At 36.7% G+C, this 15,258-nt stretch overlaps 3 protein-coding genes across 3 annotated transcripts; 2 read left to right on the top strand and 1 right to left on the bottom strand.

Annotated features, from left to right (window-relative positions):
• Window positions 1-166: 166 nt before the first annotated feature.
• Window positions 167-577, top strand: MONOS_18252 (uncharacterized protein; the record flags this gene model as incomplete). The annotated part of the gene is made up of 2 exons (XM_067871254.1): window positions 167-318; window positions 529-577. The coding sequence occupies 2 exons, from the start codon at window positions 167-169 to the stop codon at window positions 575-577; spliced, it is 201 nt and encodes a 66-aa protein (XP_067719959.1).
• A 1,932-nt stretch (window positions 578-2,509) lies between these two features.
• MONOS_5132 (uncharacterized protein) lies at window positions 2,510-9,439 on the top strand (the record flags this gene model as incomplete). Its single annotated transcript, XM_067875254.1, has 2 exons — window positions 2,510-2,831; window positions 3,117-9,439. The coding sequence occupies 2 exons, from the start codon at window positions 2,510-2,512 to the stop codon at window positions 9,437-9,439; spliced, it is 6,645 nt and encodes a 2,214-aa protein (XP_067719958.1).
• A 1,627-nt stretch (window positions 9,440-11,066) lies between these two features.
• MONOS_5131 (uncharacterized protein) lies at window positions 11,067-11,611 on the bottom strand (the record flags this gene model as incomplete). Its single annotated transcript, XM_067875253.1, has 1 exon — window positions 11,067-11,611. One exon carries the CDS (start codon window positions 11,609-11,611, stop codon window positions 11,177-11,179), a length of 435 nt encoding a protein of 144 aa, XP_067719957.1. The 3' UTR covers window positions 11,067-11,176.
• Between the last annotated feature and the right edge of the window lie 3,647 nt (window positions 11,612-15,258).

Below are 15,258 nucleotides of genomic sequence, written 5' to 3'. Positions count from 1 at the left end.
AGATTTTAATTGAAATACACTCAATATATCAGAAAAGCACTGACTTTAAAGTGATTCGGTATTGGAAGGATTTTCATGGGAAGAAAAGACATTATTATTGGAGCAATTGAAAGCAAACAAAGTGAATGAATAATTCAAAGAAGATGGTGGAAAAGAAAGTGAAAGGATGGAGCTTATGAGAGGAAGAAGGAAGAGATGGAGGCTTAATCAATGCAGGAAGAAACACGAGGAGCAAGCGATTGCGAATGGAGAAGAGGCTGAGGAAATTATTTGTATTTTGCAAAGAGAATGCTTTATTTGCAAAGAAGGGCAAATTGTGTTTGTGCTTTTTTGCTGATTAAAATTTATTTTTTTGAATGATGAAAAATATTCAGAATTGAAAAAAAAAAAGAAAGAGACTGAATATTTATTTTAATTTTATTTTACAAAATGTATTTTTAAGTTATAATAACAACATGTTTGATTTCTTTATTTGTTTAATTGCAATCTTTTTTTAAACTCTTTTTTTAAATACAAATGCGTATGCAGAGAAAGTTCACGAAACATTTCCTCTCAACTGGCACAAATGGCTTCTTAAAAGGATCTTTTCGCTGAAGAAAAAGCAGGTGAGTATTTTCAAACTACAAACAATAGCTATTCGCATAAAATGGATCAACATACAAAATGTGGAAGGAGCAAGAAAGCGGGAGAAGAATAGAGCGGAAAAACTTATTTGGGAAATTTTGGGCGAAGAAGCTGGTGAGATGGTTTTATAAGACAAAACAGATGAGAATATGAAGAGCACAATGGAGAAGATAGGAAATGGAGAGGAAGAATAGGAGGAGAAGATTACGATGACTTTCACAGAAAATGTTTATTTTAATAAGAACAAGTTTTGATATGTGAGGACTGAACAGGAAAAAATGATAACAGTTGAGAGAAAAGATGAATTAACATATGACATATTGGAGGGTGATAAGGAAAAAAAAAGAGAAGGGAAAAATGAAAGAGAAGAGAAATTGAGAAACAGTTTTGAGGGAAAGAATTTTCATTGAAAGAGACAAAGAAAAGGGAATTGAGGAGCGGAAGAGAAGAAGAGAAGTGGAAAGAGAGAATGGAAAAGAAAAACTCGCCATCTGATTGCGTTGGGAGAGAAGGCTTTTAATAATTCGGAACAACACATTCAAAGTGAAAACATGGCTCATTTGTTAAGGTGTGGCATTTGTTGCTTTTTGTGCTTTTGTCATTCAACAATTTTTGTTTGATAAGTTTCTTAATATTTTCTGGTGAATGCACTGTTAAGAACATGGAATAATTCAACTTATTCCAACAAACAAAGCATTATCTGATTACAAATTATTTTGCCATTCAGGTGATGCAAGGCAGATTCTCATCATTTGTTGCATTGATTTGGACAAATTTTTTCTCTCTGTTTGACGTTTCTTTTTGTTTGTAACTTTTTTATTCTTTTCATTTTTTTGATGTCAAAAATTATCATCTGTATCAGCAAATACCAATTTGTTCCTGAAAAGAACCGAGGAAATAGTATTGCCTTGGAACTGTCTCAGATGTTTTCCAAACACTCACAAAGTGATTGCTGAAGAAGATCTTCTCTCTTACCAATTGTTCAGAAAACCATTTTTTATTTCGATTTGATCATCCGAAAAATATTTTATATTTGAATCAAAGTTGATTCTAATAACATATGAGAATGTATCTGCTCCTTTTTGCATGTTTGATTCTTTGGAGGACACTTGAAACGCAATATGTCTCTGGTGCTGCAATATTGAAAAACAAAGGTATTCTTTGGCATTAATATTTTTCGATTAAATGCATTTATTTTGGTCAAGGAAATTTGAATGATGCACAATTTATCTCTAAGACAAATAGTTATTATTTTTTTGAGCAGAATACAGCCTCAGAAGTAAAAAGATTGCAGTCAGGAATATCTGCAGTTGTTAATACATTTTTGGCATTCCACAATTCTACAGTCTTGCTCAAGAATTTGGCAGTTGAACATTTGTCTTCACCTTTGATACTAGTTACAGATAAATCAAAAATCACAATTGATTCCTGCATTTCCCACCAAAAATCGGAATCTCCTTTTCATTTGCAAAGTGGGTCAATCAGCATGGTTAATTTGAGTTTGATCCCTCAAAAGAATCTGAACACTCCCAGTCTCATATTTTCATCTGATGATTCAAATCTTGCTATTTTGAGAAATTCCATCGTTGCAGATCTGACTGTATCATCCTCAGACTATTTCCTTTTGTCTGGAAAGAGCAAAAGTGAACAAATTAATAACTGTGCCTTCAGGAATATTTCTGTGAAGCCCTTCAAGAACTGTGATTGTCAAATGGAGCATTCGTGCTTGTTGAGTTCAATGGAGAACTGTTTCATTTATTTATGTGTGAATGCATTTGAAGGAGGGGTCTCGAGCGGATCTTATTCTTCACAAGAATTTGTCTGCAAAAATACATCAATAAGCTTTGGGAAAAGAGAAGCGAATGAACTTCAAAGAAAAGAAAAAATGGACACAAATGAGAGTCAATCCTTTTCATTGTGCGAATGGACTGATTGCACATCACCACAAGGGGGTGCTCTTTATGTTCATGACAATGAAAATGCAACTCTCAGAGTTGAGAATTCTTCATTCACAAGATGCAACGCTTCCTCGACAAGAGGAGGAGGAATATATGCATTGAAAATTGCAGAATGCATTGTTAAACACACTTTATTTGTACAATGCACAGCTGCAGCTACAACAGATTTTGGTGGTGGAGGAATAACGGCAGAGTTAGTATATGTCCAACCAATTGTTGATAATTGCTCTTTTCAAAATTGTTCATCAGGTGTAGATGCAGGGGCAATAGATTTTTGTCAAGTTTTGACATTAAAGCAAAAACATTGCATTCTCAGCTCATTATTTTCTTCTTGTGAAGGAAATCATTCAACATCATCCGCAGGAGGCGCAATTCAACATTGGAGATGCATTGATCAAGTTGTAATATCAAATTGCCTGTTTTGTAATTGCTTTTCAATGCTTGGAGGAGGCGCTGTATGTCAAAGTGTAACGTCAAGTAATAATGGAATTTTGTTTTATTATTGCTTTTTCCATAACAACACATGCATTAAAGGTGGGCATGACATTGTTCTTCAAGGTTCAACATCAAACAACATTGATTCCACATGCTATTCTACAAGGCAAACAGAAAACAGAGTGAGCACTAATTACAATTCTGTTATTGATAAAAGCAAATGGCTTCGAAATGATTTCGGAAAAGTCAGATTTGTCTCATCAGTACAAACAGAACCCAATGCCATTGATACATACACTTGTGGACTGGATGAAAGCTATCCTTGCTGCACCATCAGCCGCTGCCTCACTCAGCTGATTCCAGAATTAGTAACTGATATTGCAATACTCACAGGTTCGATTTCAGAGACAAAAAGTGTGGACTGCAACACCAATTCTTACACAATATATGGCCAAAGCGATTTGAGCTCAACAGTTCAAATTGAATTTGAAGCATCTGGGTTGTCTCTTTTTTCAGTCTCAACAGGCACATTGACTGCAAGGGATTTTGTTCTTGTGCATGATTCGGTACATACAAATAATCGCGCCTCAAGGCTATTTGAGATTACTGGAACGGGAGAGATGCATATTTGCAGATTGAACATTTCTGCTGGAAATGGGCAAATTTCAGAAACAGCATTCACCACAGAGCTGATCAATGTTCAGAGTGGAATGTTTCAGATGGAAAATGTGAACTGGGCAAAGACCGTCTCCTCCGTCTCTTTGATTTCACTCTCTTCGACAAAAGAAATTTCATTGGTTCTTTCTGAATGCACCTTTGATGGGATTGAGAGAGCAAACAGTGGAGCAGCTGTAATGTCGTTTTCGAATGACAAGGCAAGCATTGATGTGAATTCTTGCACTTTTGAAGGATGTGGAAGCACAACATCGACTGTTGGAGGCTCGATGAAGTTATGTGTTGGAGAAGCAAATGAAGTGAAAGTGAATGGTGGATCTTTTGATGAATGCTATTGTTCAATGGTAAATGGTCTCGGAGGAGGAATCCTTCTTCAATTGATGAATGAAAACCCAAATTTCCTGATTTCTTCTTCCTTTGGCTCAAATACAGCCAAATGGGGAAGAGATATTTTTGTCATTTCACCAAATCTGGAAGTGACTGCAAAGTCACAAAATATTACATGTGTAACAGCCTCTTTGGATTCTGTCGACAGAGTGAGAGGATATGACAATGGAAATACGAGTGTGGCCATTCCTCTGTGCATCTATCTCCTTCCCACCCCAGAAGAAATATATGTGAGCAATATTGAGGCATCCAATCACTCACACTGCGGAATTGTCCAATTTCCTTGTTTGACCTTGATGCACTCCCTCACAAGACAAACAGAAACAAAGAAAATTATTGTGAATGGAATGATTTTGATGAGTGATGAATTGGACTTTACTGATCAAAAGCATGAAATAAAAGGAAATGATGAGCAGAGTGGTTGGACAGTCTCTGATGCAAGTTCAATGACCAATTCAGAGATGATTTCAGCAAGTGTTGAAACAGAATTATCAAGACTCATCTTCTCTCTTCCATCTTCCCTTCCTCTTCACTCCATTTTTATTTTGTCTTCTTCACAACTGACTTTGTCTCATTGCTCTATTTCTCTTCAAAACCCTTCATCGGAATTGACATTTCTGTTCTTATCTATTAAGTCTGGAACCTTGGTTATTGATTCATTCTCGGCTTCATCAATCACTTTGAGTGGAAATCCATTGATCTCATTGTCAGGAAGCACTACAAGTACAGAGTCAATGAGCACCAAATGGTTGAACATGACGAACTCTAATTTCACAAAAATTGAAAGAGCAGCTGGAAACGGAGGCTGCATAAGCTTCGATAACAGCGATGATGAAAATACGAACGCAGAAATAAATATTGAAGAATGTTCATTTGATGAATGCTCAGTGCTGGCTGATGAAGGCAGAGGAGGAGCTCTCAATGTGCAGATGAAAGGGAATATTCAAATGAATATTGTTTCATGCACATTTACAGGATGCACAGCACCAGCAAAAGAAGAAAAGACTGGCTTTGGGGGAGGGATGGCGCTGAAAGTGATTGATGACTATTCTTCGTTTGTGATCTCATCCCCCATTTTTGAGGAAGGCAAGCCAAATGTTGCAAAATGTGGAAATGACCTGTTTGTCGAATCATCCAATTTGACAAAGAGCATCACAAACACTTCTCTTCCATTCGTATCAGAACATCTGGCAGATATTTCATTAAATTCCATGAGAGGCTTTGATGGAAGTGATACAACGAATGCCATTCCATTGGTATATTTCTGGAGAGCATTTGGCTCAAAGATATTTATTGGAGACAAAGGAAGAGATATGGGTGCCTGTGGATTTTCGGATTATCCTTGTCTGTCAATCGATTATTCATTGGATCGATTTCCGAAAGGAAACGAAAAGAATATAAACATCATTGGAAAGGCGATTCTTCAGAAGTGTGTTGATCTTGGTGGAATTTCCATAAAATCAGATGATAACAATAAGTGTGCTTTGGAATGTCTCTCTTCGCTCGAAGTAGCAGAGGATGCAGCAATGAAGATTTCTGGAATTACAAATTTCGAGCTGATAAACTTTGTTGTTCCATCATCATTTACAGGTGGAGTCAACTATTTGATGCATGTTGGTTCAAGCAATGGATTTCTGACTCTGAAAGACTGTTCATTCACAAAAAATGAAGAAAGTTTTGATGAAATAATGAATTACGGGCTGATCAAGGCATATGGAGGTACAGTTGTGTTGGACATTGTTTCAATGCAATCACTTAGCTTTTCAAAAGATGTTATTTCTTTGCTGTCAACTTCGATTTTGAACATCAAAAATCTGACAATGAAGGACGTTCAACTTGATGGGGCGAGTGGATTGAGCATTTCAAAGAGTTCAAGAAGAGAGAGAAATGAAGAGGAACAAGATGTTGTTATTGAGTGGAGTTCCTTCGAGGAAGTTACCCAGAACACAACGGATGATATTCCCATCATTCGAAATAACAATGATGCACCCTTGAAAATGGTGATACGAAACACAACGATGAAGAAATGTGGAGGGTTGAAGTGTGGAAAAGGGGGAGGGATGTTTTCTGTGTTGAATGAGGGAGGAAACTTTGATTGCTCTTTTTGCACGATTTCTGAGTGCTTCTGCTCCACCACAGGAAGAGGTGGGTGGCTGTTTCTGGAGTGTTCCTCAGTGGCTGAACAGCCTCTGAACTTTGTGCTGTCGAATATCACATTCAGAGACAACTCTGCATTGAGAGGGAGAGATGTGTATGTGAAATGCCATTCAATTGAAACACAGATAGTTGATGAACAATTCTTGCTGGATTTCAGAGCGCCGTTTGTGAAGGAGCTTGCGATATGGGGCTGCACAACAGCCTCGTTTGTTGGGGAAGAGGATCTTCTGTTGAGAGTTGTGAAATATCAGAGTGAGACGATATTTGTATCTTCAGTTTCTGAAAACTCAATAGATAGCAAGCAGTGTGGAGAGTTCAGCATGCCTTGTCAATCATTGAATCAGGGAGTGCAACACATTATTCCGTCATCGTATTCTCAGCTGATGGTTTCAGAGGAAACAGTCATGAACGGGGAATGCGAAGCAAAGGATGTGATTATCCACTCGTTGCAATCTCAGTTAGCTGCTTTGGTGCATCTGAACTCAACAATTAATATCAATGAGGGAAATCTCATTACAACATCAGAGAATGTTCGGTTTGAGAGATTGAAATTCAACTTTGATCAATCGTTTTCTTATTCTGGAAGTTCTATCATTCATGAGGCAAGTGGACAGCTTTCTCTTTCATTTGTTGATTTCTCTTCTGATGGAGGGTCAAGCAACAATCAGCCTGCTGTTTTTCTTAATTCAACATTGCTGAGCATTGGAAATGGAATTCTTCATGTTGACAACTGCTCAGTGTCACTCCTTTCATTCAAGAAACCTTCGTTTCTGCTTTGTGGAAATGAGACATCAATGACAAATGTGAAAATGGATAATTTTGAAGCGATGGGAAATGTGTTTGTGATCGATGGATGCAAAAAAGTTGTATTCAATGGAATTGATGCAGATGGAGTGAAGCTGTCTGATGGCTGCATCTTTTCAATAAATGATTCAACTTCAGGAACAATTTCCATTAGAAGCTCCTCATTCAACAACTGTTCAAGAAATTCAGATGGAGCTTCTGTTCTCTCGGCTTCTTCAACTTCTGCTCAAATGGTTCTTTCTAATTGCTCTTGCTCAAACTGCTGTTCCATGTCTGACAAAGGAAGCATTATGGAATTGAGCAATGCGATTGATGCTTTGATGGATTTATGTCGATTTGTTGGAGTGCTTGGAAAAGAAAGTGAAAATGAGAGAAACAATAATTTTGAAGAAATATGCAAATGGAATGGGTCTCTTGTTCATTCAACAAACTCAACAATAACGATGAAATATGTGACAATAATGAATGCTTCATCGGGTGGATTATCAGTGTCTGCTGACAATGTGACAATCGAGAAAGGGGAGTTTATGAACAACAATCCATTCATTGAAAAATATCCCTCTCTTCGCCGAAACATCATTTGCTCAGATTCTGCCTCATTGACTATATCCAGCTTGAAAGGGGGAGATGGGGTAAAAGATAATTCTTCTCTTTGGATCTTGAATGATGGATGTGATTTGGGAGGGATAGCAGCAGAAAGGTCATCTCCTTTCTTCATCCAAAAACTGGAAGAGGTTTCAATCAGTGAAAATGGAAGCAACATTTTTATCAAATTCAAGGGATCACTGTTTGTTCCTTGTGACTTGTCATTCAGACTTGTGTATAAAACAGGAGATGTGGAGTTGGTTGAGACACATCAGTTTGAGGATGATGGCTTTATTTCAGAAACTGAGGTGATTGGAACAATCACATCTGAAAATTTTTCAAAGGTTGCAGATGAAACAGAGGTGTCTGTGATGATTCTGTTTGGAAAACAATTGGCTGCAACTTCTCCACAGATACTGAAGAACAAAACAAAATCAAAAACAAATGGAGAAGGAAAGCTTGCCGAAGGAGGAAAAGAAGGGAAGTCTTATTGGTTGTTGATTGTGATCATCATGGCATTTATTCTTCTTATCATTCTGATTATTGCAGTTATTTCAACGGTCAGATGGAGAAAGGCAAAGAATGAAGCAAAAGATCTGAGAGAGATTGTGAATGACAACATCAGAAAGGATCCCAAAGCATTTGAGATGGTGACGATGGAGATGTCGCCTGAGGAGCAGTGGAGGAGAGCAGAAAGAGAAGCTGAGAAAAAGAATGAAGAAAGGATGAAGAAGAGGGTGTATGATACGAATATGCAACATTCAGAGTCTTCAGAGCATCTTCTATCTGAGAGTGGTTCAACTGAATATATCTTGGGGAGAGACTCAGACAAGATTCCTCAATGGATGTTGGAGAAAGATGAAGAAGAAGAGATAAGGAAAAGAACACCATCACCGTCAATTTCTTCCACTTGTTCAACTGATTCAGATTCCACTTTTGTTCGAGGGGAGGATTTGTGCCCAACCACCTCATCGATGTCGAACTTGGTGGATGCAATGGCCTGCTCATCTCCTCATGAGAAGCTGATTGTGGATCTGAGGGATTCGTTGTTCATGCTTCTTCATGGCAGGAATGAGAAGAAAGAGATGGCGATTGGAAGTCTTCAAGAGAGAGAAATGACAGCTGCACAGATCCTGTTCTGGGTGGCGAATGGAGCTCTTCACTCCTTTGATGAGATGGAAAATCCTCTTCAATCTCTTGATAATCTTAGCCCTCACATTGTTCTCTTCTCCGAGCACATGGTCATCTGCATTGTGATGCACTCAGACTTATTGTCTGATGATGATTCAGATTCATCATCCATCTCATCATCAACTGTTGTAACATCTGCCAGTGGCAATGATGATGATGAAGACTCTCTGCCCTCATCTGCTTTTGAGGATGAGGATGCTTTCAAAAAAGAGTGCTTGAGGTGGAAGGCACCTGAGCTGCTGATCAATAAGAAAATGGGAGCAACAAAGGAGTCGGTTGTCTTCTCGATTGGGATGATGTTGTGGGAGTGCCTGACTCTTCAAATCCCGTTTGGAGATTATGAGGCAGAAGTGGCAGGGCAGAAGATAGTGAATGGGGAGAGACCGAATTTCGAAAGCATCAGCACATCCTCGATGGAGAATATTGCCAAGTGCTGTTTGTCAGGGTGTGCCTCTCAGAGGCTAACTTTGGCTTTGTTGAAACGCGAGTTCATCCAGCGCTTCCCACCAGGTGCTGCTGTGCTCACAATGACAGATGCTGTTGAATGCTTCAGTGGGTGTGATGGGGAGAGTGAGCGACGCAGAGACTCAGGAAGCAGAGGGGAACTGGAAAGCATGTGCTAGTGGTGAAAATGATGGTGATCATGATATTTGTCTTTTCTTTCATCCTTTTCCCAATGCATTTGAGAAGAAAGATAATGATATTAATATATTTCTCTACACTTTTGTATTCTTCGAATGGTCTGTTCAGCTGTTCAGATGTTGAGTCAATTGTCTCTTTGAAGGAGCATCCGATCAAAAACTCACTTGATCACCCACAGGAGAAAATCTAAATTTTGATGTATTGCATTCAAAGAGCGATGTTTGATTGTTATTGATGAATAAATTAACATTTTTGGAGACTGATGAAGAAAATGAAGTTCAACGGACATTATGAACACAACTAACATGAAGAGAACAGAAGAATTGCTTTTGTTTGTTTTTTGTGTGGCAGATGATTGAATTTTTGAGTTGTCAGCTGGCTCCATCATTTGCACATGATTTTCAATGCAGGAGATTGGATCTTTGCTGTATTTTTGGAAAATACTTGAAGAATCTGCCATTTGAAGATTTATTTTACAAGCTGCCACAATTTTGCTTTTCTTTCAAACAAAAGAATTCTATTGATGAAAAAGATGTTTTGTGTTTGTTTGACCAATATCGATTTTGAAGTGGATTATTTTCAGTTGTTTTCTTTGAACTTGTTTTTCATTTTTGTATTTGTAACTCTGATTTTTTTTAAATTCAGTTGCTTTATTCCGTGACAAATTTAGTTGTAATCATTATCTTTAATTTTTTCTAATTCTTTCACCATTTGCTTTTGTTCTATTCTGTTCAAAGAATGATCTTCAAAATGGCTTTCACCTTCTTTTGTTGTCATTCTTTATTTTTTGAAATAGCAAACATTTTTCATTATTTATTATTCATCACATGTGTATCCATCCATGTAACTCCTTCAATATTAGTTAATCAATTCTTTTTTGTTTCATACTCATTTCATTTTTGCATTCATCCACTTTGTTTTTGGAAAATGAATTATCATTTTTTCACGTTTCACGACAAATGATGAAACATTTCGTTTAAATTATTTAACCAGAATATTTCCTCAACAAACAAACAGATTCTGATAATCTTCAAAAGATCTGAGAAACAAATGATTATCATGTTTTCCTCAGACATCTGTAAAGTGACAATCAAAAGAATCATCCAATGAAATCCCACATCCAAATAATGCCTGAAAAGCGAAAAATGAGAGTTTGATTTTTTTTTTTAGAACTTATGATGTTGTTCAATCTTTATCGATAAATATGCCAAAAAATTAAGAATAAGTTAATATTTGTGGAATTTTTAATAACTTCTCAAGAAGATCAAAAAAAAAAAATAAAAAACGAAGGTTAAAAAATCAATTGTTGAAATTACGAACGAAGATTAAGTTGAAGAAATGCATCGTATCCAATTGAACAAATCTTTTCAAAAAGAAAATGGGGGGTGAAAAAATGCATTATAAATCAATAAAAAAACAATTGATTTATTTTTTCCTCTTCATAAATAGAATTGTCATTCACCATTCCAGCTGGGCGGCTTGACAACTTTTGGAAAAAAAATATAAAACAATGGATAAACAATCACCACCAAGATCAACAACTGGATCAATCACATCAACTCTTTCTCCTCTCAATCTGAAGATTATCTTTTTTCATTTTCCTTCCTCTTTGTTTTTCCTTCATCCCAAATTTATCATTTTTTACACAATCCTATTTCAATTTAAAACTCATCTTCAATCCACACGCAAACACTTTAGGAATTCGCTTCTCTTCTTCTTCATAAACTCTTCTTCGTTCTTTCCTTCTTTTTCTTCTTCCTTTCAACATGTTCCATCACCTCCCTTCCATCCTTCTCCAGTTTCCTCTCCCTCTCCCTCGCCAACTGCACCATGACCAACATCAACTCATCACAGTTGAGCCAACAGACTGCCACAGATGGCGGGTGCATCTCATTCGCCTCATCTTCCACTGCCAACACATTTTCTGTGAGGAACACAACCTTCTCCACCTGCTGTGTGAGCGATGATACAAGTTCTGGAGGAAGAGGCGGTGCTCTCATGTTCGAGTTCAATGAAGGCTCACAAGTGTCATCCACAACCTTTTCCATCACCAATATCGTGTTTTCAGCCAACAAGGCCTGTGTCGGAAGAGATATGTATTTTGTGTGCGAATCATTTGTTGCTTCTGTGAAAGAACCTTTGTTCACTTTCATGGGAAACATCACTCGGAAAGACAACTCGGCTGTTGGACATGACAGAACAGAAGCATTCTGTGATTGGAATGTCGATTAATAAATCTTTATCAACGGGAACACAGCTGATGATGAACATATGGAAAACATGCTTGGCATTAAAGCAATGCATTGTCGGTTATCAAAGATGTCCTGCAAGAGTGCGCACAATGCGACGGGGCTTCTGAAGAAGGTGAAGAACGTTGGCAAATATTATTGAATGAGCAGACAAAATGTGAATTTATGTGTGAGTGATGGCACGGTCGAAGATATTTGAAGAGATGGCACACAAAATAGAAGAAAACATCTCACATGTGCATTTGATGAAATCACCATTGCTTATCGGGCATTTATTCTATTGTTTCATAGAATTTTCATTCAAACAAGCACTTCACTCTTTATTGATTTCCTTTCTCATTTTATTTTCTCAATTCGCTGTTGTTTTCAAGCTGTGAGATTAATCAAAGGTTATTTTTGAATTCATTAATTTAATCAATGAATTTCTTCAACGTTCTTTCTCCTTTATCTGCACCTCTTTCAGTTTTCAATGAAAACACTCGGATTCAATCTCCTTTTTCTGTTGAATGCCTGATGATCTGCTATTCCAGCTCAAAATAGCCCATTTCTTTGCTGCGTCTGTCCTGGCATTAATTCTATGAAAGTGTGAATATTCATTTTGCTTTGATGAATAGAAATGAAAGGCAAGGTCTCCTGATTAATTCGATAAGAATTTGAATGAAATTGAAATGCAAATGTTTTTGTTGTTCATCGAATGAGTTGAAGAAGAAGAAGATTTGAATGAAAAGAAAAACATTGTCCAAATTTTATTTTCTTTTTTGAATTTGTGAATGGAATATGAAATCAAAATATTTTGGCTCGATTCGGAATCTCTGCTGAATTGAACTGTTCAAACACTTCGGAATGATGAAACTCTTGTTGAATGTCATCTGAAAAGAAGCTGCAAAAAAAAAAACAAAGATTAAGAAAAAGACGAAGACGATGTGATGGCGAAGAAATGTCATTTGCATCTTCAATCTTTTTTTCAAAATTGTTTTCAAAATCATATTAAAAAAGTTCTCTAACTCTTTCATCTTTTCTTCTTCTTCTTCCCTCCTTTCTTCATTCTCCTCACTTATCAACACCCTCATCTTCTTCACAATCCCCTTTAACTCTTCCGCCCTTCCTGTCTTTCTGATCCCACTGTCTTCCTCCAATCGCGATGGCTGTGCCAAAACAAGACATATATATCGTGTTGTGTGTTGCTGTCAAGACAGCACCGTGTCCCCTTTTTTGAAGATGATTGTTGGTCTTTGTAACCAGTGTCTGTCCAACATGAGTATCGATTCTTTCAAAAATCTCATCAAACAGAAGCATCTCATCAGATGAAAAGACTGCTTTCGCCAGAGTTATCCAAACAAGTTGCACTGCCAACAGGTTATTTCTACATTTGCCCCACTTCCTCTTCTCTTCCTCCAGGAAGAATGGATAAGTTTTGTTCCAAACAGAATTATTGAACAACGAGGAAGTGGTAGATGGAGTGTTGAAAGTTGAACGAAAGAGGATGTTGGATTTGATGGTGATGTTGAATACGTTGGGAATTTGCAACGGAAATAGAGGAGGAAAGAAATGATATATATCAGAAAAAGGGGGTAAAAATTAAGTGAAAAAACAGATGAAAACAATATTAATCAGTAAAGAAGAAGAAAAAAAAGAAGCAGAGATTTATTTGTATTTTTTTTCTTTCGAACTTTCACACCTGAGGCATATAAGCCACCTTCACACTCAAATAGCCTTTCCTTTCCAAACAGATTGTCTCTCCCAGAATCGATGCAAGCAGCGCCGATTTGCCACAGCCAATAGAGCAGAATAAAACTGAATGGGAATGCCTTGGGAGAGCGAGGGAGATGTTGCAGAGGATTGGAAGAGGAGGAAGAGGGCTGATGAAGGAATGACACAGAAGCCATGCAACCGGATGAAGAAAGAAGGAAAACAGTGGAGAGCAGAGGTTAGGAAAGAGGAGGAAGAAAAAAGATGATGATGAAACAGTTGATGATAATTGTGATTTATATTTTTCTTCTTTCACATCTTTCTCGTGTTTTCCTTTTTCTTTCGTAAAACCTTTTTTGAAAAAATGCAACACAAATGCAGCTTTCTTTGGATTACACACCTTTGCATGATCAAACACTTCAACTGTTGCCCGTCTGTCTTGGCAAATTCATTTTGATATCGTTCGAATTGTTTCTGTGTTTTGTTGAAATCCATGCTGAAATTGAGGGATCAATGATAATCGACAACAATATTCAAAATGATGATTTTCAACAAAAGGCAACAAGATTCTTTTCAGGATAATACGCATAAAGCAGTAACACAAATAGGCAATTTTTGTTCTGAAATGAACTCAACATTCATTATGTTCTTTGTCCTGCATATTGCATAAATCTCCCTCCACCATCACGAATTCTTTCATCTTCGCTCAGCTTCAAAATCCTTTGATTAAAAAATCAATTTAATTTTCCGATCAATTATGTCATTCATTATTGCTCTGATTCGTTCCCTAAGGTGTCCAACTGTCATTTGCTCAAACATCGAAAATGTGAGTTATAACGAAAACTTGATCCAATCCGTCAATCCTCCTTTCGCATGAACAACCCCTCAAGAAATGGACTAAATAAAAAAACATCCAAACAGCAAACAACTTTGCTCAATACATTATATTTGAAATGTTCACTGAAACCAACAAGCACTTTGATATTACACAAAGAATCATCTCAATGAAGGAAAGCTTCCAGACAACTCAAAATGTGAGTACTATAAAATGAAAAACTAATATTAAATTTTTCATTTGAAGGGATATAAAAGTTCACACACAATTAATCAACAAACTGTTTATTTTTTGTCTCTTATTTGCAAAGATCTTTTCATAGTCTTTTCACTTCTTCTTCATGTGGCTCAGAATGCGAAAATAGATATTTCATTTCTATTCAACACAAACATGTGGGATATTTCTCAATTTGTTCAATTTTTCATTAAAATGTCATCCATTTCATAAAATGAATTATTGTTGTCTCGATCAGAAAGATTTCGATTCTTTTGCATTCTGCAAACAATTGCCTGTTTTATTATCTTTGTGACTTCTTTTTTTTTAACTCTGATTTTTTCAAAGCAAAGGAATTGAGTTTGGCTTTTGCCTTTTTTTCTTCAACAATCAACAATGTTTGTTTTTTTATTGTTTTGTTTTATGTTTGAAATTTTGCACAAATTGATCTTTGCAAACAATGAACAGAATGGAAATGGACAATGAAGTTTAAAATGATGATGATGCTCAGGAGCTATCTCTCAGGGATAAGTTTTCAAGTTTGTTTATTGTGACTGTTGTTTGAAGGTACTTTATTTATGTTCTTTCATTATTTTGGAAGAATTGCTTTGTAAACTGGAAGAATGTGCAGATGGCGATACGAAACAGATAATCGAAGAAATGGACGAATGCATAAACGAAATGGATCAAGATGATTTTTATTCTATTTTTACAGAAGAACCATTTGATGCAATCAATGAAATGATTGAAGAAAAGAAGCTGTCAATGGAAAATGCGATTTATTTATTGAAGCTTCTTGGATATGACTATGCGA

This window comes from Monocercomonoides exilis (genome assembly GCF_001643675.1).
Source record: "Monocercomonoides exilis strain PA203 chromosome Unknown scaffold57-524287, whole genome shotgun sequence".
Lineage (NCBI taxonomy): Eukaryota > Preaxostyla > Oxymonadida > Polymastigidae > Monocercomonoides > Monocercomonoides exilis.
The sequence above is the reverse complement of the archived record's forward strand: the minus strand, read 5'-3'. Positions and strand labels throughout refer to the sequence as shown.